At 49.5% G+C, this 22540-nt stretch overlaps 2 protein-coding genes across 2 annotated transcripts; one reads left to right on the top strand and one right to left on the bottom strand.

The window, feature by feature from the left end:
• Positions 1-520: 520 nt before the first annotated feature.
• On the top strand, positions 521-12473 carry vars1 (valyl-tRNA synthetase 1). The gene is made up of 31 exons (XM_027019456.2): positions 521-642; positions 1193-1539; positions 1675-1818; positions 2711-2900; positions 3141-3259; positions 3858-3933; positions 4060-4160; positions 4286-4413; positions 4529-4693; positions 4895-4976; positions 5201-5320; positions 5466-5574; positions 5657-5745; positions 5838-5928; positions 7090-7214; positions 7335-7438; positions 7524-7682; positions 7986-8076; positions 8164-8269; positions 8871-8941; positions 9028-9153; positions 9262-9366; positions 9742-9810; positions 9935-10013; positions 10094-10221; positions 10415-10570; positions 10834-11052; positions 11380-11491; positions 11622-11800; positions 11893-12042; positions 12300-12473. The coding sequence occupies exons 2-31, from the start codon at positions 1195-1197 to the stop codon at positions 12366-12368; spliced, it is 3807 nt and encodes a 1268-aa protein (XP_026875257.2). The 5' UTR covers positions 521-642; positions 1193-1194; the 3' UTR covers positions 12369-12473.
• Positions 12474-12980: 507 nt separating this feature from the next.
• On the bottom strand, positions 12981-19660 carry abhd16a (abhydrolase domain containing 16A, phospholipase). The gene is made up of 20 exons (XM_027019475.2): positions 19527-19660; positions 18983-19039; positions 18303-18369; positions 17437-17523; positions 17128-17213; positions 16943-17016; positions 16753-16860; positions 16545-16659; positions 16350-16451; positions 16190-16253; positions 16004-16053; positions 15287-15410; positions 14995-15099; positions 14810-14873; positions 14643-14699; positions 14468-14530; positions 14227-14303; positions 14020-14118; positions 13790-13836; positions 12981-13500 (listed from the first exon to the last, which is right to left on the bottom strand). Exons 1-20 carry the CDS (start codon positions 19626-19628, stop codon positions 13417-13419), a joined length of 1632 nt encoding a protein of 543 aa, XP_026875276.2. The 5' UTR covers positions 19629-19660; the 3' UTR covers positions 12981-13416.
• Positions 19661-22540: the final 2880 nt, after the last annotated feature.

Below are 22540 nucleotides of genomic sequence, written 5' to 3'. Positions count from 1 at the left end.
AATCACTTATTTTAACTGTTTCATTATTTGATCATTAATTTAGTCATAAATGGTGCACCCAGAGAGGCGAAGAAATTATTTAAACTTCTGCACTCGAAGGCAACAAACTGCTGTATCTTCAACTCTACTTGCTCTTCTGTAAATTAAGACACAGCGCCACCTGGCGGCCGAGCCTAATCTCATGGCCAAACCTGACTGAGTCGTGGATAAAACTGTAGCTGGAGGAAACGACGTGCAAACTGCAACAGAATGTCCGTAGGCTGAGGGTATTACTGTTCTAATATACTTTTGTATCAGATATTATCCGCAGTAAAAATAGCTTGTGTACACTCAGCTCATTCACAGGGCGCCTGCAATGCCCGAAGCGTACATGACGAAACATGACATAGTTATAAAGTGAACGGCGGAATTTTAGAATTAAATTTGTATTTGTCAGCATAGCAGATCTCATCTCCTTTATGCCACTGGGAGGTTTCCCGTCAACCCTGTATTGGGAGGAGGTTTCCCATCAACCCTGTACTGTTTCAGTGGTTGCATCAGACGGCTTTGCTTTATGACACCGTGCGCAGCTTTGCGGCAGCGTTTTCTGTGTGTGTTTGTTCCTTGCATGCGGCGTTAGTCTGAGGTTTCTGCTCCTGGAAGGTAAGTGAAATATCGCCCAGACACTTATTAGCGGAGGTTGGACACACACACTCACACTCGCCGAGAGCTCTGGACGTTAACGTCAGCTGTATCGCTGAACACGTGTGTAGTTGACCCGCGTCTGACGCCTCAGGCTCACTGAGGAATCATCTGCTTCTTTATCTGTTCATGAAATATAGATGGCTGTGTTTATCCAAGCTGGTTCTTAGTAATGTTGTTTCAGTCGTTTATCATATCCTAATGTTTGACTCCTGAGGGGCGAGCTATGCTAGCTAGATTTCGTGTGTGAACTGGCATGTCAAAGTTTCCGGTCAGATTCGACTGTGTTGCTAAAACTTCACAAAGCCCAGAAGTCAGGACTCGCTAGATAAGTACACATACAGGGTGTAAGTATTTAACGCGACCTTTAATGCAACGTCTTGTTTTAGACGCGAAATAGAAAGTGAAACCACATCATCTCCCTTCAGGTCAGGTTACTCCATTATGTGGTTAATTGTGTATTTAATTGCAGGTGTAATTAAGTTGTTCTCTCTCCAATACCTTGTGCCAGAGATGGATACTCTATATGTGTCCTCCCACCCTGACGACTTCAGGAGCCTGCTGGTTCTGATTGCGGCCCAGTACAGCCCATCCAGCCCGCGCATCGTCACGGAGGAGCCACCCGCCGAGGTGGCCCGCGCTCGGCCCACGCTGCGGGTGGCCGGGGACCAGAGTGCAGCACTATTAGGTGCCGGCGCTGTGAGCTGGTACCTGGCCGCGCAGGGCAACCGGACGGGCCGTGGTGCCAAGCAGGAGAGCCAGGTTTGGCAGTGGCTGAGCTTCGCTGAAAATGAGCTGACGCCCGTGTCCTGTGCCGTAGTCTTCTCCCTGCTGGGGGTGAAGGGCATGGACAAAAAGGTGGGTGTGTCTCCGTGTATCCCACCATGTGTCCCCATGCCATCGTGGTTGTTTGTGTGTGTATTTGGTATCACAGTTCCCAAAAACTTTTATCCAGATTCTGGAAGTCTGTTCCTCCGTGTCCTCTGGTTCTAGATGCAGCAGAGTTCTCGGACAGAGCTGCTGCGCATTCTGAAGGTTCTGGATCAGGTGTTGGAATCACGGACATACCTGGTTGGAGAGAATGTGACACTGGCTGACATGGCTGTTGCTATGGCAGCACTGCTGCCTTTCAAATATGTAAGTGATCTTCTGTCACCTGAACCATTTATACAAAGACAGTGATGTGTGTGTGTGTGTGTGTGTGTGTGTGTGTGTGTGTATTTATTTGTGTTTGTCAAAGTACTATGCATGCCAGCTAACAAATTCAAAATGACACATACACATTGATACTCAAACTCTGGAGAGAGAGAGCGCCACAGCATCTGGGAGGGGGGGAGGTTACAACACATTAAAGGAATGCAAGAACATCTGCCCACCTGTTAGTCCAGCTACTGCAGGTGTTGGTAATACTAGGAATCGTTTCCGTTAATGGTTGTTTATTAATATTAGTTCATAATGCTATGAAACTTCTTACAGTTAATAAGCACCTTCCTTCCTTTGTTCCTTCTTATTCTGAATGCTTCAAAGTCATTTTATCTTGTCCATTTTGAGCAAACCTGCTGCTTTTCACCAACTCCCACAACAGCTTTGAAGAACAGAACATCTGGGCTCATGGCAACACAGTCCAATCCAGATTACTCACTGATCCAGTAATCAGTTATCCCAGTGATCCAAACGAATATCTAGTTATCCCAGTGATCCAAACGAATATCTAGTTAACTCAGTGATCAAACGAATATCCAATTAACGGAATAATCCAGTTAGCTCAGTGTTCCAGTTAACTCCGTGATCCAAACGAATGTCCAGTCAACTCTCTGATCCAGTTAGCTAAGCGATCCAAACGATGATCCAGTAAACTCAGTGATCCAGTTAACTCAGTAATCTACATAAGGAAGCACTAGCTCCTGGTCTGGAGTGTACACTAGGTCCCGTCCACGTCATCCGTTTTACAGGAACGCCTTCTGATTTGAACGAGGAAGTGCTCGTCTGGAAAGAGCTCCTCCGCCACACGTTTCCTCTTCTTCTTCAGGCCCTGGAGCCCATGGACAGGAAGACGCTGGTCAACGTGAGTAGGTGGTTCGACACGTGTGTGCACCAGCCCCAGTTCCTCAAGGTGTTGGGAAAAATCTCTCTGTGTGAGAAAATGGGACCCGTGCCGCCCACGTCTGCCTCCGCTGCCAGTGCTGACGGCACCACTCCCAGCGGCGCTCCCGTCAGCGGTGAGGATGCCTGTGGCAGCCTGGGAGGCTTTCAGCAAGCTTAACTGTTCTCCCATCCAGCCCCAAAGGCTTTTTTTTTTTAAGGATAGGGGATAAATGCAAGTACTAACTTGCCAACTGTTCACATATGGTCCTGGTGTCAGAAAATTGCAGAACATTTTGATTTTTATTTATTTATTTATTTTTTGTCTTTGTGGGTGATGGGTGGCTTTCTGAGCATCATGTCCTGGTTTCACACAGGTCCCCCCAAGACGGAAGCCCAGCTGAAGAAAGAGGCCAAAAAGAAAGAGAAGCTGGAGAAGTTCCAGCAGAAGAAGGAGATGGAGGAGAAGAAAAAGCAGATGCAGTCTCAGACTGAGGTGAGAGGGATACCCCCTTGCTCTTACACCCTCTGGTGGGCTGGGAGGAGCGTATTGCGTCGCCTTCCTCGCAGAACACGACTCAAGTTGTGGAGTTGTGAACACTCCAGTCCTGGAGGGTCACAGCTCTGGAGAGATTAATGGTTTTCTCTCCTTCCGTTTTGTCTCAGATTTCTGCACTGCTGCGGCTGTCCAGAACTAGAGCTTGAGACATTTCATCTAAATAATTTTAGAAAGCATCTGTCTCTTGGTCTTTCTATGCCCAGCACTGCGTTAGTTCAGAGCAGGAATGCCGAACTAGTTGAACTACCAGCTTAGTTCCTCAGACTGCGTCAAGCCTTGAGGCAGATGCATGCCTCCGCAACCTGGTTCCCTCAGATGTGATGCTTGTGGGCTAGCACGGCGTTTTAATCTGTACTGCTAATTTGTAATGCCAACTGCAGACAGTACTCAGTCCCAACATCATCCGGTTAGCATCAGTGATGGCAAAAGAAATGGCCAGCGTGTTGCCTCCGAGATGGAACAGGTGGTGACCTCTCTTGACCCCGTGTGAAAGAGATGCACTGAGTGTGTTGGGCATGTTGTATGTTGCGTGTAGAAGAAGGCCAAGCCAGAGAGGAAGGAGCTGGGCGTGATCACGTACAACGTCCCCACCCCGGCCGGAGAGAAGAAAGGCACGTATATGCATATGGCCAAGAGTGGAAGTCTGGATGGATATTACAAATACAGAGTGCTGTGTGTGAAACCTCCAATGTTTTTCCTCTGTGTTCCCTGCCCTCCCCCAACACACACACACACAGATGTGCTGAGCCCTCTGCCAGACTCTTACAGCCCCCAGTACGTCGAGGCGGCCTGGTACCCCTGGTGGGAGAAGCAGGGCTTCTTCAAGCCTGAGTACAGGGTAAGAGCACCCCTCTGAGAAGATGCATGTTCTGATTCATTTCACCCTGATTCATTTCAACTACTCGAGCGTCCGTTCGTTATTACTGTCCGAGGCCACAGCGAATCTGGTTCTTTATTAACTAGCGGAAGAACATCAGTGAGCCTAACCCACGTGGAGTCTTCATGATGTGTATCCCTCCGCCTAACGTGACCGGGTCTCTCCATTTGGGCCACGCCTTAACCAACTCCATTCAGGACTGCCTGACCAGATGGTGACCAATTACATTCTTTCTAGCAAAGCTCGTATGCGTTTTTCCGGCCACGGTTCGTGTGTCAGGCTGATGGGATGTGGGATGTTCTGCAATTACCCCACCCCCCACGCCACAGGCATCGCATGAGGGGCGAGACGACGCTGTGGAACCCCGGCTGTGACCACGCCGGCATCGCCACCCAGGTGGTGGTGGAGAAAAAGCTGATGAGGGAGCAGGGCGTCAGCCGCCACGACCTGGGCCGCGAGCGCTTCGTCCAGGAGGTCTGGAAGTGGAAGAACGAGTAAGTGTGTGTGTGTGTGTGTGTGTGTGTGTGTGATATAAAACGTGATTGAGTGAGTGTGTCTTATGAACACTTAACATGTATTCATTGCCTGTGAACGGTCAGGAGCCCTAATGTGTATTTATAACATCACTTCGGTCTAGAATGTAACTTCAGTCTCACGCACCATCTGATGGTGTCTCCTTGGTGTGTTGTCGTTAGAAAAGGTGATCGTATCTACCACCAGCTGAAGAAGCTCGGCTCTTCCCTGGACTGGGACAGAGTGTGCTTCACCATGGATCCTGTGAGTCGGGGAGGCATGAGCGTACACATACGCACACTGAGTTCCCATCTTTTGTAAGCCTAGGTGCACAAATCCGAAGGTTAGCCAATCTGATTAGAGTATTTCCTGGCTGCTAGCATGTAGCTCCACTGGTTTCCAGCAAGTCACCCATTAAACCGTGATGGGAACGTGCAGTGGGGTCTCGTGTGATTCGCTGACTGTTCATGACCCTTTTATGTGTGCAGAAGCTGTCGTTCGCAGTTCAGGAGGCCTTCGTGCGCTTGCACGAGGAGGGTGTGATCTACCGGAGCAAGAGGCTCGTCAACTGGTCCTGCACGCTGAACTCTGCCATCTCTGACATAGAGGTTCGTCCATCAACCTCAGCTACCTGTGTCCGCGCTGTCCATTGTTACTCGGGCCTCTGCTCCTCGGCGCCCGTGGGCGACCGCTCAGGTGCTCGGTGATGGCAGTGTTTGGGAGGTGCCCTTAACTTTTGCACCTTTTCTTAAGGTGGATAAGGGGGAGCTGGCGGGCAGGACTCTCCTCCCCGTGCCGGGATATAAGGAGAAGGTGGAGTTCGGAGTGCTGGTGTCCTTCTCCTACAGGCTCGAGGGCTCAGGTAAGCAGTGCGCCCCGGTAGAGTGCCAGGGTCTCACTACGTTTCGCCCTCGGTTAACGCACCTGCCGCGTCTCTCCCTCAGACGAGGAGGTCGTCGTGGCGACCACCCGTATCGAGACCATGTTGGGAGACACGGCCGTGGCCGTTCACCCCAGCGATCCCAGATACCAGGTACGTGCGTCCTCGCTGTTTTGCCCTCCGTCTGGGTTGGTTCCGGGGCGTCTCTGGCGTCTCTGATCCCTCCTCTCTCTTCCCCACCCTAGCACCTCAGAGGGAAGGTGGCATTCCACCCCTTCTGCGACCGCAGACTGCCCATCGTGTTCGACGACTTCGTGGACATGAACTTTGGAACAGGTGACTAGGATGTCCCAGATCCCAGTGGGAATACCAGTTTATTTGCCATACACCTTAGCGTGGATTAGGAATTTGCTCACAACAGCCATCTGGCACAGCCGACATTTATGTGCAAGAATGCTACTGGCAAGACGACGTTTGTGTTTTCCTGTGCCTGTCCAGCCAGTTATAAAGAGGAACTGGTTCATTGTCTTCCTGATGGTGGCTCTTGGTACAGATGTTTAGCAGGATGGGCCATGCTGTTTGTGGCATGGTGGGAGGGGCTGTTTGTGGTTAGGGATGTGTCAACAATGATCTCCATCTTACTGATCGAATTTTCCACCCGAATTTCCAATCCCGTGGGCTGGTGGTGCCCAAAAGCCTGAAGGACCTGATGGTGCTGACTGGCGAACCGTTCCGGGTCAGAGGCAGAGCGAAGCTGCTTTATTCCCGAAATGAGTGTGTCGGTTAGTCCATCTGTGCCATGCTTGGCCCACAGCCTGGTGTTGCTTTGACAACTCCTAGGACAGTAACATCAGGAAACTTGATCTCCACAGATGAGTCACTGGCCCCTATCGGTGGTGCCGAGTGAGTATAGAAGGAGAGTGAACAGACGTGGTGGATCTCCAGTGCTGAGATGGAATGCAGCCCCAGGAACTGGGGTTCGGAGCTACAGACACTCCTTCCTGTTTGTTAGAAAGCTTGTAATACAAATGCAGATGGAATTACATGTGTTTAGCCTGGAAAATGTCCCTTTGAGTTAATCCCGGTTTAACGGTGTTGAAAGCCGAATGGAAATCTAAAGGGAATCTTGATGTGTGTCCCTGGAGAGTCTGGATGTGAAATGAAAACCACCTTTAATTGCATCTTGTACAGATCAGTAGAATCTGTTAGCACAGGGTAGTATGTGAGAGTCTGGCCTGACATTATTCTTAACATTATTCTTCACTAATATGCTTCTTATCTCTCGCTCTGTAGTGTGTGTGTGCGCGTCGTGCGTGCGTGCTTTTAATTCCTACACTGCCATGAAGATCAATTGATCCCTCAAGAGGGAGCTCGATGATGAAATTCCCTGTCGAGTCACCTTCCGGGGGGCCAAACGCCCAGCTTGAGGAATGTGGCAATGTTGGTCGCGTCTGTTTGGTTTCGGCCGCCTGTCTGAGCTCCGCACTGACCCTGCAGGTGCGGTGAAGATCACGCCGGCTCACGACCATAATGACTACGAGGTGGGCGAGAGGCACAGTCTTCCCTTCATCAACATCTTGGATGAGAATGGCTTCCTCATCAACGTTCCTCCTCCATTCCTGGTATACACACACACACACACATACACGCGCACACTTCTTCATGAAGCATGGAAAAGTTTCCCCAAATACCTGACAGCTGTGAGCACAGGTGCGTTGACCCCTTACCTTTGCTGTCGGTAGGGCATGAAGCGCTTTGAGGCGAGGAAGGCCGTGCTGCAGGCCCTGAAGGACAGAGGCCAGTTCAAGGAGATCAAAGACAACCCGATGGTGGTGCCTGTGTGCAGGTCAGTGGCAGGAGCGGTCAGCTCTCACGGACCGTCCTAAACCTCCTGCGCTTAGTGCCCGCTTATTGTGTGTTTGCCCGCCCAGTCGGTCGAAGGACATCGTGGAGCCACTGCTGAAGCCGCAGTGGTACGTGGACTGCACGGAGATGGGCAAGCAAGCGGCAGATGCAGTCCGGAGCGGTGAGCTGAGGATTCTTCCGGACCACCACCTCAAAACCTGGTTCAACTGGATGGACAACATCAGGTGAGCTCCATGGTCCAGCGCCTCCTGGGGGACACGCGCGGAAGACGTCAAATAAAAACGCTACCCGATGAAGGCTCGCGGGGAGCCATCCGTGTGACGTTGGCAATGAAGATGTACTTGTCTGCTCGTTGCCAAGGAGATGGGAGAAGTACTTCATTCTGGATTGTGGCATTTTCAAACTGATGAAATGATGTCAGAAGGTCAAAGATGGTGTCTGTCATGGGTCTCTGGTGAAGTGTGTGTGTGTGTGTGTGTGTGTGTGTGTGTGTGTGTGTGTGTGTGTGTGTGTGTGTGTTCGTTCAGGGACTGGTGTATCTCTCGGCAGCTGTGGTGGGGTCACAGAATTCCTGCATATTTTATTACAGTGAACGACTCCTCAGTCAAACCCGGAGAGGTGAGCACAGACACACTGATTCTGTGCAAGTACTGACACAGCACTCACCTTCAGAACATTGATGTGTGTGTGTGTGTGTGTGTGTAGGATGTCGACGGTCATTACTGGGTCAGTGGGCGGTCCGAAGAAGAAGCCAAAGAGAAAGCTGCCAAACGCTTCAATGTCACCATGGACAAAATCTCCCTGCGCCAGGGTAGCGCGCGCAAACACACACACACACACACTCATAGATCATTACTACTTCTCCTCTGCCACAGCTTGTCCCGTTCCGACGTTTGACTGCTGTGTGCTGTCTTCATTTTGCTGACAAATCCTCAGTGATGCCGTGAGTCATGGAGGCCTGTCTCTTAGACATTTGCTTATTTTTAACATCCTGTAAGGTTTTTCTCCCAGAGGGACAGCCACATCGCTCATAGCACGATGAAATGTCAGTGTGTGCAAAATGGACGGAGGAGCAGGAGATCTGGAGGGGGGTTGTGTGTGGCTCGTTAGCTTAAGTGAACCTGAAGCCTTGCGCTGCATTAACCAGCCAGTGAACTCGGGCCTAAAGACCTCCAGTGATGTGAGGCACCAGAAAGTTGTTCATAGGTCATGTTCAGCTAAAACGCATTTCATTAGACTATTTAGTTGAAAATCACTGGATGTAACTAAAATTTGACTAAAAATAAAAGTGTATTTTAGTCATAGGACTAATGCAGTTAAATATTGGTGGCAAAGTGAAGACGTGTGTGTGTGTGTGTGTGTGTGTGTGTGTGTGTGTGTGTGTGTGTGTGTGTGTGTGTGTGTGTGTTTAGATGAGGACGTCCTGGATACTTGGTTCTCCTCTGGAATCTTCCCTTTTTCCATATTTGGATGGCCAAATGAAGTAAGCCCACCCCCTGACCAATCACAACCCTACCTGCTCTTAAAGCTGTGATTCTAGTATGGCATTTTTGTGTGTGTGTGTGTTAGAGCGAGGACCTGAGTGTGTTCTACCCAGGCACACTGTTGGAGACGGGGCATGACATTCTCTTCTTCTGGGTGGCACGCATGGTCATGATGGCCCTTAAACTCACAGGCAAACTCCCATTCAAAGAGGTGCGTGTGTGGGTTTAAAGCAGCAAATGTAAGTGTTGCCAAACAGACCTCATTACCTCTTCTCAGGGGTATTCATTCCCTAAAGTGGTGTGTGTGTGTGTGGTTCAGGTGTATCTGCACGCCGTGGTACGGGATGCCCATGGCAGGAAGATGAGCAAATCTCTGGGGAACGTCATCGATCCGCTAGACGTGATCACCGGCATCTCGTTGGAGGTGAGAACGTCGGCTTGGTTGCTCCGCCGTCTGCCCTCAGCTGCCCTCACCCTTCAGACCTTAACGCCTGTACAAGTGTGCTCCCAAAGGGAACACGTGTACAGAGAGAGGCCCATACGCACGTCCTTTCTGGAAAGCCTTGCCACAAGATTTCAGTGGGAATCTGCGCCCCGTTCAGTCAGACGTGAGGTTGGGCGCTGATGGTCGAGAAGCCCTGGCCATGGGCAGACTGGCAGATTGATTGGCTGTGTGATTTTATTTATTATACCATTTTATAATATTTATTATACTCCTGTTAGCAGTGGGTGTGGCTGAAACGCGCGCGCATGCGCGCGCGCGCCTCCTTACTGAGTTTGTGTGTGTGTGTGTGTGTAGGGTCTCCATGCTCAGCTGAAGGACAGCAATCTGGATCCAGTGGAGACTGAGAAGGCAAAGCAGGGACAGGTATAACTGATTTCACTCCACACACAGTCCCAGCACGCGCCAGTGTGGTGGGAGCACGACATGGACGAGGCATGCCCGCCTGTGCAGGGAGGCTCCTGGTAAAGTTGTTGTGGTCTTGCTGCAGAAATCGGACTACCCCGGGGGAATCCCAGAGTGTGGGACGGATGCTCTCAGGTTTGCCCTGTGTGCCTACACCAGCCAAGGTAATGCCCACACTGACCTGTCAATCAAACCTCCAACCCCATTCTGAGTGCCTGCCATCACTCACACTCTCTCTCTCTAGGGAGGGATATTAACCTGGATGTGAACAGGATCCTGGGCTACAGGCATTTCTGCAACAAGCTGTGGAACGCCGTGAAGTTTGCCATGAAGACTCTAGGTGAGGGCTTTGTGCCCTCGGAGGAAGCCCAGGTGAGAAGCTCTCCCACTCGGAGAGGAACATCATGCCTTGGGGCTTCCTAAGCCCCTGAGGCTTATATAGTTGACCTGAGGATGCAGATCCTCTGTTAGATGTGTTGTGTGGGCCGAGGAGCAGCGCGCTGTGGCACCGTGCTCTCCGTTACGCCTCGCGTTCTCTGTTACACCCCTTCTGTCCCTGTTGCAGCTGTGTAGTGATGAGAACGTGATGGAGCGCTGGATCTTGTCCCGGCTGTGCGCCGCCGTCAGCCTGTGTGGGAACGGCTTCCAGGAGTACGACTTCCCTGCTATCACCACAGCGACCTACAACTTCTGGCTTTACGAGCTGTGCGACATCTATCTGGTAGTGTAGCGGATGTCGTGTGATCGATCGCTCACTCGCTCGCTCTCTCTCCTCTCCATCTGTCTTTTTTGTTCTCTTCTTTCTTCTCCCCACTGTCAGCCGTTTTTTTTTTTTTTTTCTCTTTCATTTTGTATGGACGTACTTTATTTGATGAACGTATCACCTGTGGCCTCAGGAAAATGAGTGAGTTTAAAAGGCGCCGTGTGAAGGTCGTCTTGCGTGTGTGTGTGTGTGTGTGTGTGTGTGTGTGTGTGTGTGTGTAGGAGAGTATCAAGCCCGTGTTCAGCAGGACGGATCCCGAGGGCCAGACACAGGCAGATGTGTGCAGACAGACCCTCTACACCTGCCTGGAGGTGGGGCTCCGCCTCCTGTCTCCCATCATGCCCTTCGTCACCGAGGAGCTTTTCCAGCGGCTGCCGCGGCGACGCCCTCAGGACTGCCCCCCCAGTATCAGCGTCACATCTTACCCAGAGAGCTCAGAGGTGAGGCACGAGCAGCGGCTTGGGGGAGGGGTCAAAGTTCAGAGTGTAACCTAGCACTGGCTTATGGAGCCACAATAAAGGTGTGTGGTATGAGTTCATGGTGGGCTCATTTATGACGGACCGCAACGCTGGCGGAGGGAGAGATGTAGGCGGAGGGAGAGATGTAGGCGGAGGGAGAGATGTAGGCGGAGGGAGAGATGTAGGCGGAGGGAGAGATGTAGGCGGAGGGAGAGATGTAGGCGGAGGGAAAAAAAAGGTGGTTGGTGGGTACGGTGACGTTACTGCCCCCTTGTGGCTTGACCTGCTCCTCGATTTGCCCCGTGGCAGTTCTGCTGGCACAGCGAAGAGCTGGACCGGCAGATGGAGCTGGTGATGACCGTGGTCAGAACGATCCGATCACTCCGGGCCGACTACAACCTGACCAAGACGCGCGCTGACTGTAAGACCACTCCAGCACGGACATAGCCCTTCATTATTAACCTCAACATGGAGGATCTCTCCTGCCTGTGAGGTTTAAAGGAGGTGCTGGAACTCCTCACCACAAACCTTTTCTTTTTTTTTTTCGTTAGGTTATCTGCAGTTCATAGACGCTGCTACAGCGTCTCTGGTGGAGAAATACAGTCTGCAGATCCAGACGCTCTCCTACTCCCAGGCAATCCACCCCATCACCGCGGACGACAGCAGCATCCCAGAGGGCTGTGCGGTAGCCATCGCATCCGACAAATGCACCGTCCATCTCCTGTTGAAGGTGAGGGTGTTTGCCGTTCGGAACACGAAGAATTCTCCGTTTATGTCCACATGGATGCGTGTAAACATTCCTGGAGTCGTTTCGCGGTCCAGGGCCTGATCGACGTGGAGAAGGAGCTGGCCAAGCTGCATGCGAAGAGGGCTGAGCTGGAGAAACAGCTGGAGAAGCTTCAGGAGAGGACTGAGAAGAGCGACTACCTCGAGAAGGTTCCGGCGAAGGTGCAGGAGCAGGATGCCGAGAAGGTGAGGGGAGCGCGGAGAGGCGAGCTGCTCCAGGGCTGCCGCTGACCCACAGCGCTGCATGGATCTCTCCAGCCTGGGGGAGCTCACCTTTCACGTCTTGTATCAGCAGTGGCCTGATCAGACCAGATTACAGAGAACGAGGGATATCGGATGTAGCAAATATGTCTTGCATATACAGAACGTGACCATGAAAATACTATAGAGTTGGATTGCACATAATCAGTTCTCTTTCTCTCTCTCTCTCTCTCTCTCTCTAGCTGAAGCAGATTCAGACAGAACTGCAGAAAGTGAAGGAAGCAACAGAGAACTTCAGGAGAATGTTATAACCGTCCTGCGTTTGGTTTTCGCACTGACTGCTGGAGCTGTTTGTCTCTGCTGCGTAACTGAAGTCCTTAAGTGGAACCCTCATTAAATCTCGATATTGGCTCACATGCTCTCGTGCCTTTCCTTCTTTAAGGAGACTGGGCAGGCTGTTGGGCACCAGGGGTGCAGCATGGAGCCCTACGCTCACATCTAAACCTTGACGATACCACACAGTCTCTGGCCTGCTAGGGTGGTGTGAGAAGGTCTGGGACCAGTTATGCATTTTCTCTCGTGGTTCAGACTACGTTATGGGGGCTGAATGGGAACTACTGGTTTGCCACGTAATATAAAGAGGGGGACGTTAAATAATACAACATGGGGACATTTAAATCAATCAGATTAATAAATTTGAGTGCACTTGTTCATACTCATCATCCTCGCACTTTTTAGCCACACCCACTTGGATGCTGAGATGGAGGGCACCGAGAATGGAGTTGACATTTCATTCTCATTTAGGACACAACAGGCTGAAATGCTTTTCATCAGAGTGAATAATACCACAGGCAGCAAGGTTTTTTTTTTCTTTTTCTTTTAAATAACCAGATAGATTTTCCAGTGTTTACATGGACCAACCACATAGTCTCACATCCTTTTTTATTATGCATAATTAATACTTTAACATCCAGGGCATTATTTTAGGGTTCCAGTTGGGTTCATGAACGCTCACAAAACGGAGGAGGAAAAATTATGGAGCAGGAGGAGACTAAAGGGATTGGGCGAACCCTTCGGGAATGCGCCGTTCTACCAGAGAGAACGAAGACTAGGCGGGAGGCTTCCTTCAAGAACCTTAGACACGTCAGCCAACCACAACGGAGGTTTTGAGTCAAACTGGTTAAAAAAAAAAAAGTTTAAAACAAAACCAAGCAAACAAAAACACCAGACAAGTACCAAACCATGCAGACACCCAAAAAACCACGATCTCAGCGACCGGGACTGACGCCAAATTTCCTGCCGAAGGCTTTCTGTGCTTCTGAGATTCTTTCTCTCTCCCCCTCATTCCTCCCACGGTTGCTACAGCTTCCAGGGAGTGTGGAACTCCGCAATGGGGAGTGGAGTGCAATGTGTCGTCTCAAAGTTCCTCATGTACTTCCGGGCCTAAAACAAACCAGAAAGCACAAAATGAACAGAAGTTTACAGAAAGTTTAGTCTCTTCAGAAGCTACAAATGTGCTCGAGGCGGCAGAAATGCTCTTGAAGCCGGCATCGTTGCGTACAGCGTACTGTGAGGCTGCTTAAAACTTCAGTGTCCGTGTGCCTCATCCTCGCACATCTCACTACCACTTAAGCTCTGAACAGCGCGCCGGGCTGCAGGGGTGTGACTTTAGCTTCGAACTGAGAATGCGGGTAGTGCGAGATACAGCAGCAGAGGAAAGGGCTGGTCTCACCAGGAATAGTGCGAGCTGCCGTCTGCCTTCTGCCGTCATGTCCTCACCTGACAACGACACACGACAGCTAGTTAGCGCCTCGGCTCCTTTCCCAGGTGCTGACACGGCAGGTTCGCAGGAGTCCGGTGCGGTGACCCGGTCCCCGTGGGCGCTGCCGTTCTCGACTTTGTTTACAGTCTGGCGCGGTCAGAGATCGACGCTGTAACCCGAGCGACCGCGGCTATGCTTACCGACACTCCAGGGGAAAGGCGTCTCCCCCTCGGCCTGATAGGACTGGAGCACGGACAGGCACCAGTCTCCGTCCACCTCGTAGCTACTGTACACGAACTCTGGGAGGGGAGGGAACAGTGAAGAGGGACGACTTACAAATGACTTCCGACTTAAGTCTCCTGCTTGCAGGGTTACCGCGCAGGCAGACATGTGGAGTGGACACGCACCTTCCTCCACCTGCGAGCCAGCCGAGAGCCACTGCCTGACCGCCCGGACGCTGTCCTCGGTCATGACTTTAGGATACCTGAGACACACCGGGGACAGAATTAGCAAGTGAACCCGAGACGGTATCGATCTCACGAGGCATTGCGTTTGTAGGACGGATGCTGACTTAGGACTGGCAGTCAAAAACCTGGTCCTAGGTCAGGCTGGTTTACTTCAGGAGGTATGATGGGTGCGGGGTCAGACCTGTACTGAAGCAGTCTGAGCAGAAGGTTGTTGCCTCTGTTGGACATGATGTCCTCTGGTCCCCTGCGGCACACGACAGCGCAAACAATCAGCGCAAACACGACTGCGTTATAAACGATGGATTCAGATCTATTTTATCGTCTCGGTCAGAGCAGACGCTGTGGGAAGAGCTCACATGGTCGTGATGATTTCATCTTTGGTTCTTCGGATCAACAGCACGGGTCCCTGGTACCTTTTTAAGGAGCAGGGTGGACAGGTGTGGACAGCCTGATTAACACAGCACAGACATGCCAGCGGAGTTCAGCTCATGTTTCTAGGAATACAGGATGCACCAGGTCTTACTTGCAAAGCTGCTCTGCATTGTTCAAGTTCATGTACTTCCTAACTGTGTGGGTCACCAGTGGTCCTGTTCCAAACACACACACACAGAATAACCAATATACCAATATTACCAAGGCCAATATACAAATGCCTTTCAGGACGTGTCAGCTTCGAGAGGGCATAACGGGTCCTCTAGGGTCACTCACTCCAGCTGTCTGGCATGACCTTCAGGGCCAGGGGCAAGAGGTCGTCAAATGAGGCATCCAGAACCACCGCTTGGATCTCAGGGTATGACATCACTGCCCAACTGGCTGGAGCAGGCACAGGAAGGAATGACACAGAAAAATATGAAATCAGACATATCATTTTTGGCACATATTTTGTAATATGCTGAATAAATAAATAACTACAATACTAAAACTACAACAAAGAACTGGATTTGATAATGTAGACCTAATCTAAACACCAGTAGACGGTCAGTGTCTGCCAGCTGTTTACCTGTAAAGCCTCCTATTGACCAGGCATACACCACAATGTCACTCATCTGAAAGCCCAGCTTGTGCACAGCAAACTGAATCACTACATCCATGGCATTGGCCTCATTCTGAGGGAATGGCACGCCCTGAGAGAGAGAGAGAGCGAGAGAGAGAGCGAGCAGGAGTGTGTGTGTGTGTGTGTGTGAGAGATAGTGAGTGAATGTGTGCATGTGTCAGAGAGCTGAAGTTTCACTGCTGTTGCCTGACGTACGCATGGCAGACGTCAGCCGTTAATCCACTGTCTGCCCGTTTGTCTGCTCTGAACTCATGAAGGGCGTATGGGTCGAGTTGAACTAGTGATATCTGATGTATCGCTATATCAGAAATGTCATATCCCAGTAAAGCCAAAAACCTGGAACATTTCCTCACAATATTATTATAGATTAGAAATAGACTCTTAAGACTTTTTTCCTCCTTCACCCTTAGCTTTGATCCTATAGCTTTGTTACCGTGACATTAAACCTGAGGAAATTCGATATACAGCCTGGTCAGTAAAGGGGAAACATTGGGAGGTTGAGCGGTATTCCAGGTCAGGGCTGGGAGACACTGGATTAGGAACTCTGCACCGAGGCTACCTGCTTCTGCATGAGCACCAGATCAGCATCAGCTAGCAGAGGAAGCAGAGGTGCCCACGTGGGGGGTTGGGGGTGGGCGAGGGCTGGGGCCAGGGCCTGCTTACCGTGCTGCCCGCGAAGCCGGGATGGTTCCAGCCCAGGACGGAGTAGCCACCTGGCAGAGGGGTGCAGAGAGGCAGACGGACGTGGCGTGACACCGTCACCAGGCATGGCGATTGGCTGCTTCAGCGGGTTTTCACGACTAATCTGTTGTGCTTTAGGTCTGAGTTTACGCTTTTACGCACGCTTACCGTCCAGTGGAGTGTTCATGCAGCCCACCTCGTAGAAACCAGCATTTCCCTCACAGCAGATCACCTGCAACGCACACAAGTTGCGTTTATGTTTAATAGAGCTTATCCTTTTAATAGACATCTGAACACACACACACACACACACACAGTCACCCCTCACCAGAGTTTTGCCGTTTGGTCCCCTGTCTCCCCGGCGGTCCACAAACATGCTGTCGATTTCATTGCCGTCACACGCCACCAGCTTGTTCCTCTGGCCGTAGTACTGAGGGCAGGCAGAGAAGAGGCTGTGGTCAGACGGCAGGGGTGGGGTGGACGCGGCCTGTGCGGCGGGGTGAGGGGGCGTGGCCTTACGTACCTCCTCGATGAGCCTGGCCTGACCCTGGAGCAGCATGGGCCTCATGGCCTTCTGGAGCAGCCCCACAGAGCCCGGGTACAGCATCCTCCGCCCGAATGAGTGCGCGATGAGGTAGCTGCCATACACACACACACGCGCCTCATTATCTATGGAGCGCTGCTGTAGTCACACACATGTAGCATGCTGTGTGTGTGTGTGTATGTGTTACCTGATAACATGGCATGGCAGTGTTCGTACTGAACTGAGCAGACTGTCTGTTGCCCCTCTGTGCTTGGGCTCAGGCTTCAGCAAGGACACGCCTGCCTTTGATAACTTCCTGTCAAGACAACAATCGTATCTCAGCAATGCAGCCAGGTGTAGACTTCTCCTTTATTACTGGACACACACACACAACTTACGGATTGCTGACTTCTTTCCAGCTGAAATCTGCTGGCCAGTGTGAGAAGTCAAAGTCGTAGCTGGCAAGTTTTCTCTAAAGGGGAGAGGGAGGAGACACAATCGTCAACACAGATGCCATAACTACATGAGCACCTTTCAAACTGCTCTCAAAGGGCTTGTTGCCGTGACGATGTCAAGCCCTCACCTTGTTGCTAGGTGTGCGGTTTTTCCTGGTCTCCTCCAGAATGGTGATAAACTGAAGATACTCAGAGTTTCTCCAGCGACCCCAGCCTAGCGACCACACACACACGTACCATCTCACTGGCCAAAACTTTCCGTGTGGCTTTATGAAAGGTCATAAATATTTCAGGCCAATTAATGCCTAATTAACTGCTACAGGCTATAGAGTGGCATAGCAATGAATCCTTCTGAAAGAAATATTAAATACCTGATTGTTACAGTGTGTTGTGAGTATTGCTGTGAGTCATGTGTTCTAGAGCAGGTGAATACCAACCTCTCAAACATGCTACGCCCAGCAAGCAGACCAACGCCGTGCCCACGTACTGGCTAAGTGGAACCAGCTTACTGCTGCAGATGTAGCCTAGAAGACAACAGGTTCATATTTCCCAGAATCCCTTTATGGAAACCGGCTCAACTCTCAAGCCTACGATACCTGAATGTCTGTGCTTCTGTTTGTCATTTCTGGAAGGCTTGAAATAAAACATGTCTGAATAAAGGAATTCTCTCTGTACTGCACCAGGTTCAATATGTGGTATTTACTTAAATACTTCCATTAATTTCCAGGAATGTAGTATTGCACATTCAATAAAAATGGTTGAATCTCAGCAATATAAGTAATTAGCATAGCACAAGTAATTACAGCAATATAAGTAATTTATACTAGTCATTCAAACACAGTGTTAAGTGTTTAGACATTTAACCACAGTGTTCAGTAGTTCAACTAGCCATTCAATCAAAGTTCAGTCCCACTCTCCACAATAAGAGACATGGGAACCTGTTTGTACACAGCCACCTGATATGAGATTCAAACAGTTACATGCTGGCTATCACACATCAGCTGTATTTTAGAAATCTGCAAAGGGAATGTGTGGAAGGCTTATGCCACAACACTGTTAAAGCACGACTCATTTGACATGATTAAACCTGATTGGGCCGCCATTATAATCAAGTTCCCATAGTGAGACAACAGCCATTTACAGGCCCTTCCTGTCACCCGGAGGCAATCAGGAGTCTACAACTCTTGATTACCCGCCACAGGAGGAAGGAAACGGAGCAAAAAACGTGGACTGGCAGGGGGGTTCACAAGAACCGAGAATCTCAGCATTACGTGTGCATGCATGTAATTGGTCGTGCGTTCACCTTTCCTGTAGAGATAGCAGAGAATGAGAGGTGAACTGTAGTAAGACAGGGACCACAGCGCCAAGGCCTGTTGGGGGGGGGGGGGGGGGGGTTGGACAGGAGGAGAAGGCTCTGGTCACTACCCCGGGACCGCACACACACGACAACTCATCAACTAGCCGCCTTCCAGGCAATTAGAGGAGTGTTTCTCAATGCCAGTTCCAGAGGTCCAACAATGTGGACTGTTTTGTGCACTACCCCTCTGATCTAGAATGTTCCATTCAACCCCATCAACACCTTCGCAAGGTGAACCAGGCAGGTTAGAGCAGGGATGTTAAACAGGTAACTGTCCAGGACTAGGAATGAGGAACGCTGCTCCATGCAGACCAGTGATATTCAAACCTGGACCTCGAATCCAGTCCTGGATTTTGTAATCCCTCGTACTTGATTTAATGAGTCATGTAAGCGGTCAGTCACCCTGTCATCACACCTGACTCCTGGACAAAGGCAGGGAGGAGACTCTATAGGACCTGGACCCTGAGGACTGAGATTTGAATACCTTTGATGTAGACAATAACAGTTCTGTTTACAGACGATACTCTAGATCCTCTTTCTCCTTGTGAGGAAAAGTGAAACGCAACACGCAACTAGAGCAAAAAAGTCTGCTTGTGCCGGCGGAGACCCGCCAGCCAGTGACTTACCCAACCGAGGATACTGTCCGTGTGTCTTTCCAAACTTCTAGGTTGGTAATCCCAGCCCTGAATAAAAGGAGGATCGGACATTAGCTGAACGGGTGAACCGCCCGTGTTCTTTCCAGACTGTGGGTACAGACGTGCCCGACTGTCGAGACTTCATCTACACAGTAACGTTTCCTGAACGCGGAGCTCTCAGCAAAAACACTGACAGCTCACTAGCTAGCTAGCTAACCTAGCTACAGCAAGCCCGTCTCACCAAGGTCTAAAACAAAGCTTACTAAAACAGGCCCAGCTACACTTTTCTTTCCCGTTGCTAACTGACATGACGCCTCATGTCACGAATAAGCTACAGTTTTTGCGTTAAAACCTCCCACAGCGCTCATTATGAGACTTTTCCAGCTGTTATTGGTGTGTTGGCTAGCCAAAGCGTTAGCTTAGCTTATTTTAGCAAGCTAACCCGTCCAGTGTCGAGGTGGTACCATGGCTACGCTTCTCTAACGTGTCCCCATGTCCACGTTTGGGGACTGTGTTGTAAAAGAGGAGTCCATACCCGCCTTCCTGCCCTGCCCTCGGGTCGGGGCTGTTCCGGTGGACGGTGAACTCTATGTAGATTAGGCCCAAGAAGGCAGCGGAGCCACAGCCAGCCGGCCATCCTTCCCTGGGTGATGGCTAACTACGGAAGCCCGGAAATTCTCCGCGAATCAAAAATTCACCCAGCGTGCCGTAGATGGTGAGAATCAGACAGCGAGACTGCAAACGACGTGACCCTCAGTCATGTTTACGTGCTTTGATTTCTGTTTATGACTAATTATTATCATTCCTAATCATTATTACTGTTATTATTGCTGTCATAACACTGCTATTCTTGACGTGTGCAGATCTGGATCCCCAAATGGGGTCCCAGGGAAAAGACCCACAAACACTCTCACGACCCTCCGTGTGTTCCTGGGTCCCAGACTCCCTGGCTGGTGTGAAGGGGGTCTCACTTACGCCCCGTTGTTGTGGCAGTTTACGAACGCACTGGATCATTCTGTCATATGTGTCAGTTCATCAGGACCCACAGACCACTGTCCTGCTGTAATAATGCAATATACCTGTAGAAAACACTGTATAAATACGGTATACCTGTAGAAAACACTGTATAAATACTGTATACCTGTAGAAGATACTGTATAATGCTGTATAAATACTGTATACCTGTAGCAAATACTGTATATTACTGTATAAATACTGTATACGTGTAGAAGATACTCTATATATACTGTATACTTGTAGAAAACACTGTATAATACTGTATAAATACTGTATACCTGTAGAAGATACTGTATAATGCTGTATAAATACTGTATACCTGTAGAAAACAATGTATAATACTGTATAAATACTGTATACCTGTAGAAAACACGGTATAATACTATATAAATACTGTATATGTGTAGAAAACACTGTATAATGCTGTATAACTGTAGAAAGGGCAGGATTGGGGTTAGAATAACAATGCAACAGCACCTGAGAAACACTACCCCAGGACCGCACACACATGACAACTCATCAACTCGCCACCATGCAGCTAGAGGAGTGTTTCTCAATGCTAGTTCCAGAGGTCCAACAATGTGGACTGTTTTGTGCACTATCCCTCTGATCTAGAATGTTCCATTCAACCCCATCAACTCCTTCGCGAGGTGAACCAGGCAGGTTAGAGCAGGGATGTTAAACAGGTAACTGTCCAGGACTAGGAATGAGGAACGCTGCTCCATGCAGACCAGTGGTACTCAAATCTGGACCTCGAATCCAGTCTTGGATTCCTGAGAAACCTGAGAAACACAGTAAAACTAGACCACCTCCAAAAAATAAATTATTTTACAGTTGTCTGTAAACAAACAGATTTCAAGCTCGAGCATTCCTCTATAATGTCACTTGTCTCCAAATATGTCTTCAAGTATGATGCTAGCGTATATTTATTTGTCGTGGCCGCCGTTTTGAAATGTCGTGGCCTTTTGTCACGTATACTTGCTCCCACCGTTACGTTACGCCCGCTGTCCAATATCCTCACTGGCTTCCTGTAAAAATTTAAATGACTCCTCCTTCACGTGCAAAGCCATAAACAACCTCACTCCTTCACGCCTGCCTGATCTTCTCCTTCCTCACAAACCTACTTGCGCACTCAGATCTTCCTTCCTCCACCCTGCTCCAGCCTGCTTGCCCGTGGTGATTGTGGCTTGTCTAGTTCTTCCCCTTCCGCTCCAGCAGTTCTCTCTATATTCAAATCTAGCTTTAAAAAAAAAGATCGTCCCCTTGCCTATAAAACACAAACATAAACCCCCTTCCATCGGCTCTTGTCCGTGGCCTGTAAGTGCTGTTCGTTAATGTTCTATATACTGGACATGTTGTCTTATGTCCATCAAGTGTCTTTTTACTGACTATTGTAAGCATCTTTGGGTCCTTGAAAAGCGCAACATAAATACAACGTATTATTATTGTTATTAAATGTCCCTGAAGGAAAACAAGGCCACAGAATGGGAGAGTCACAGTAATGTTCTGAGAGAGATGGGGGAGTTAGCTAGATAGAAGACAGCTGATCGAGTGCCAGAAGTGATAAGTATTGAATACAGTTAAATCTACAATAACATTGTAATTCAGTAATAGAAATATCTGGATCGTCTCTCTTTTGTCTAGCCAGCTAAAGGCCTTATGTGTTCTCTCTCCTTTCTCCTCTCTCTCTCTCTCCTCTCTCTCTCTTTCTCCTCTCTCTCCTCTCTCTCTCCTCTCTTCTCTCTCTCTCCTCTCTTATCTCTCTCCTCTCTCTCTCCTCTCTCTCTCTCCTCTCTTCTCTCTCTCTCCTCTCTCCTCTCTCTCTCTCTCTCTCTCTCCTCTCTCTCTCCTCTCTCTCTCTCCTCTCATCTCTTCTCTCCCTCTGCTCTTTCTCCTTTCTCATCTCTCCTCTCTTCCCTCTCTCCTGTCTCTCTGTATCAGAACATTAATGTGACTCCCCCACCCTGCTGCCTTCAGGGAAATCAAAAAAATTGTGGCCATGTGATATAACATTATAGTTACAGCAGTTCAAGTATCAAGCATGTCTTCTTGTTTCCATTTCCATGGTTGTTGTAGTGTCCAGTGTGTGTCTCAGTGTCCATTATGGTTGTTGTAGTGTCCAGTGTGTGTCTCAGTGTCCATTATGGTTGTTGTAGTGTCCAGTGTGTGTCTCAGTGTCCATTATGGTTGTTGTAGTGTCCAGTGTGTGTCTCAGTGTCCATTATGGTTGTTGTAGTGTCCAGTGTGTGTCTCAGTGTCCATTATGTTTGATGTAGAGTCCAGTTTGTGGCATTGTAATGTTACAGTTGGTTTTGTCCTGATGTATTGTACAATGTGTCTTCTGTATTTAATTTTCTCCTCTGTACATTTACTGACTTTGCTCTCTATCTCTCACTGTGTGTGTGTGTGTCCTGCTATTTTCTATCTTTGACAAAAAAAGGTTATGGATAAAGGTTACCTCAAAAGAAAGGTCTGTGCAGTATGTTGTGATTTCTGTTAATAAATGTGAACCATGCCTATTTTCCCATTTGC

The sequence above is a fragment of the Electrophorus electricus genome, chromosome 10, assembly GCF_013358815.1.
Source record: "Electrophorus electricus isolate fEleEle1 chromosome 10, fEleEle1.pri, whole genome shotgun sequence".
Classification (NCBI taxonomy): domain Eukaryota; kingdom Metazoa; phylum Chordata; class Actinopteri; order Gymnotiformes; family Gymnotidae; genus Electrophorus; species Electrophorus electricus.
The sequence above is the reverse complement of the archived record's forward strand: the minus strand, read 5'-3'. Positions and strand labels throughout refer to the sequence as shown.

Coding starts and splice junctions, on each gene's coding strand:
- vars1 (XM_027019456.2), top strand. CDS start 1,195: ATGGATACTCTATATGTGTCCTCCCACCCTGACGACTTCAGGAGCCTG. Junction 4,977..5,200: donor TGTGCTTCACCATGGATCCT/GTGAGTCGGGGA, acceptor TTATGTGTGCAG/AAGCTGTCGTTCGCAGTTCA. Junction 10,571..10,833: donor AGCTGTGCGACATCTATCTG/GTAGTGTAGCGG, acceptor GTGTGTGTGTAG/GAGAGTATCAAGCCCGTGTT.
- abhd16a (XM_027019475.2), bottom strand. CDS start 19,628: ATGGCCGGCTGGCTGTGGCTCCGCTGCCTTCTTGGGCCTAATCTACAT. Junction 16,660..16,752: donor CTGCCATGCCATGTTATCAG/GTAACACATACA, acceptor TGTGTATGGCAG/CTACCTCATCGCGCACTCAT. Junction 14,119..14,226: donor TGGCTCGCAGGTGGAGGAAG/GTGCGTGTCCAC, acceptor CTCCCCTCCCAG/AGTTCGTGTACAGTAGCTAC.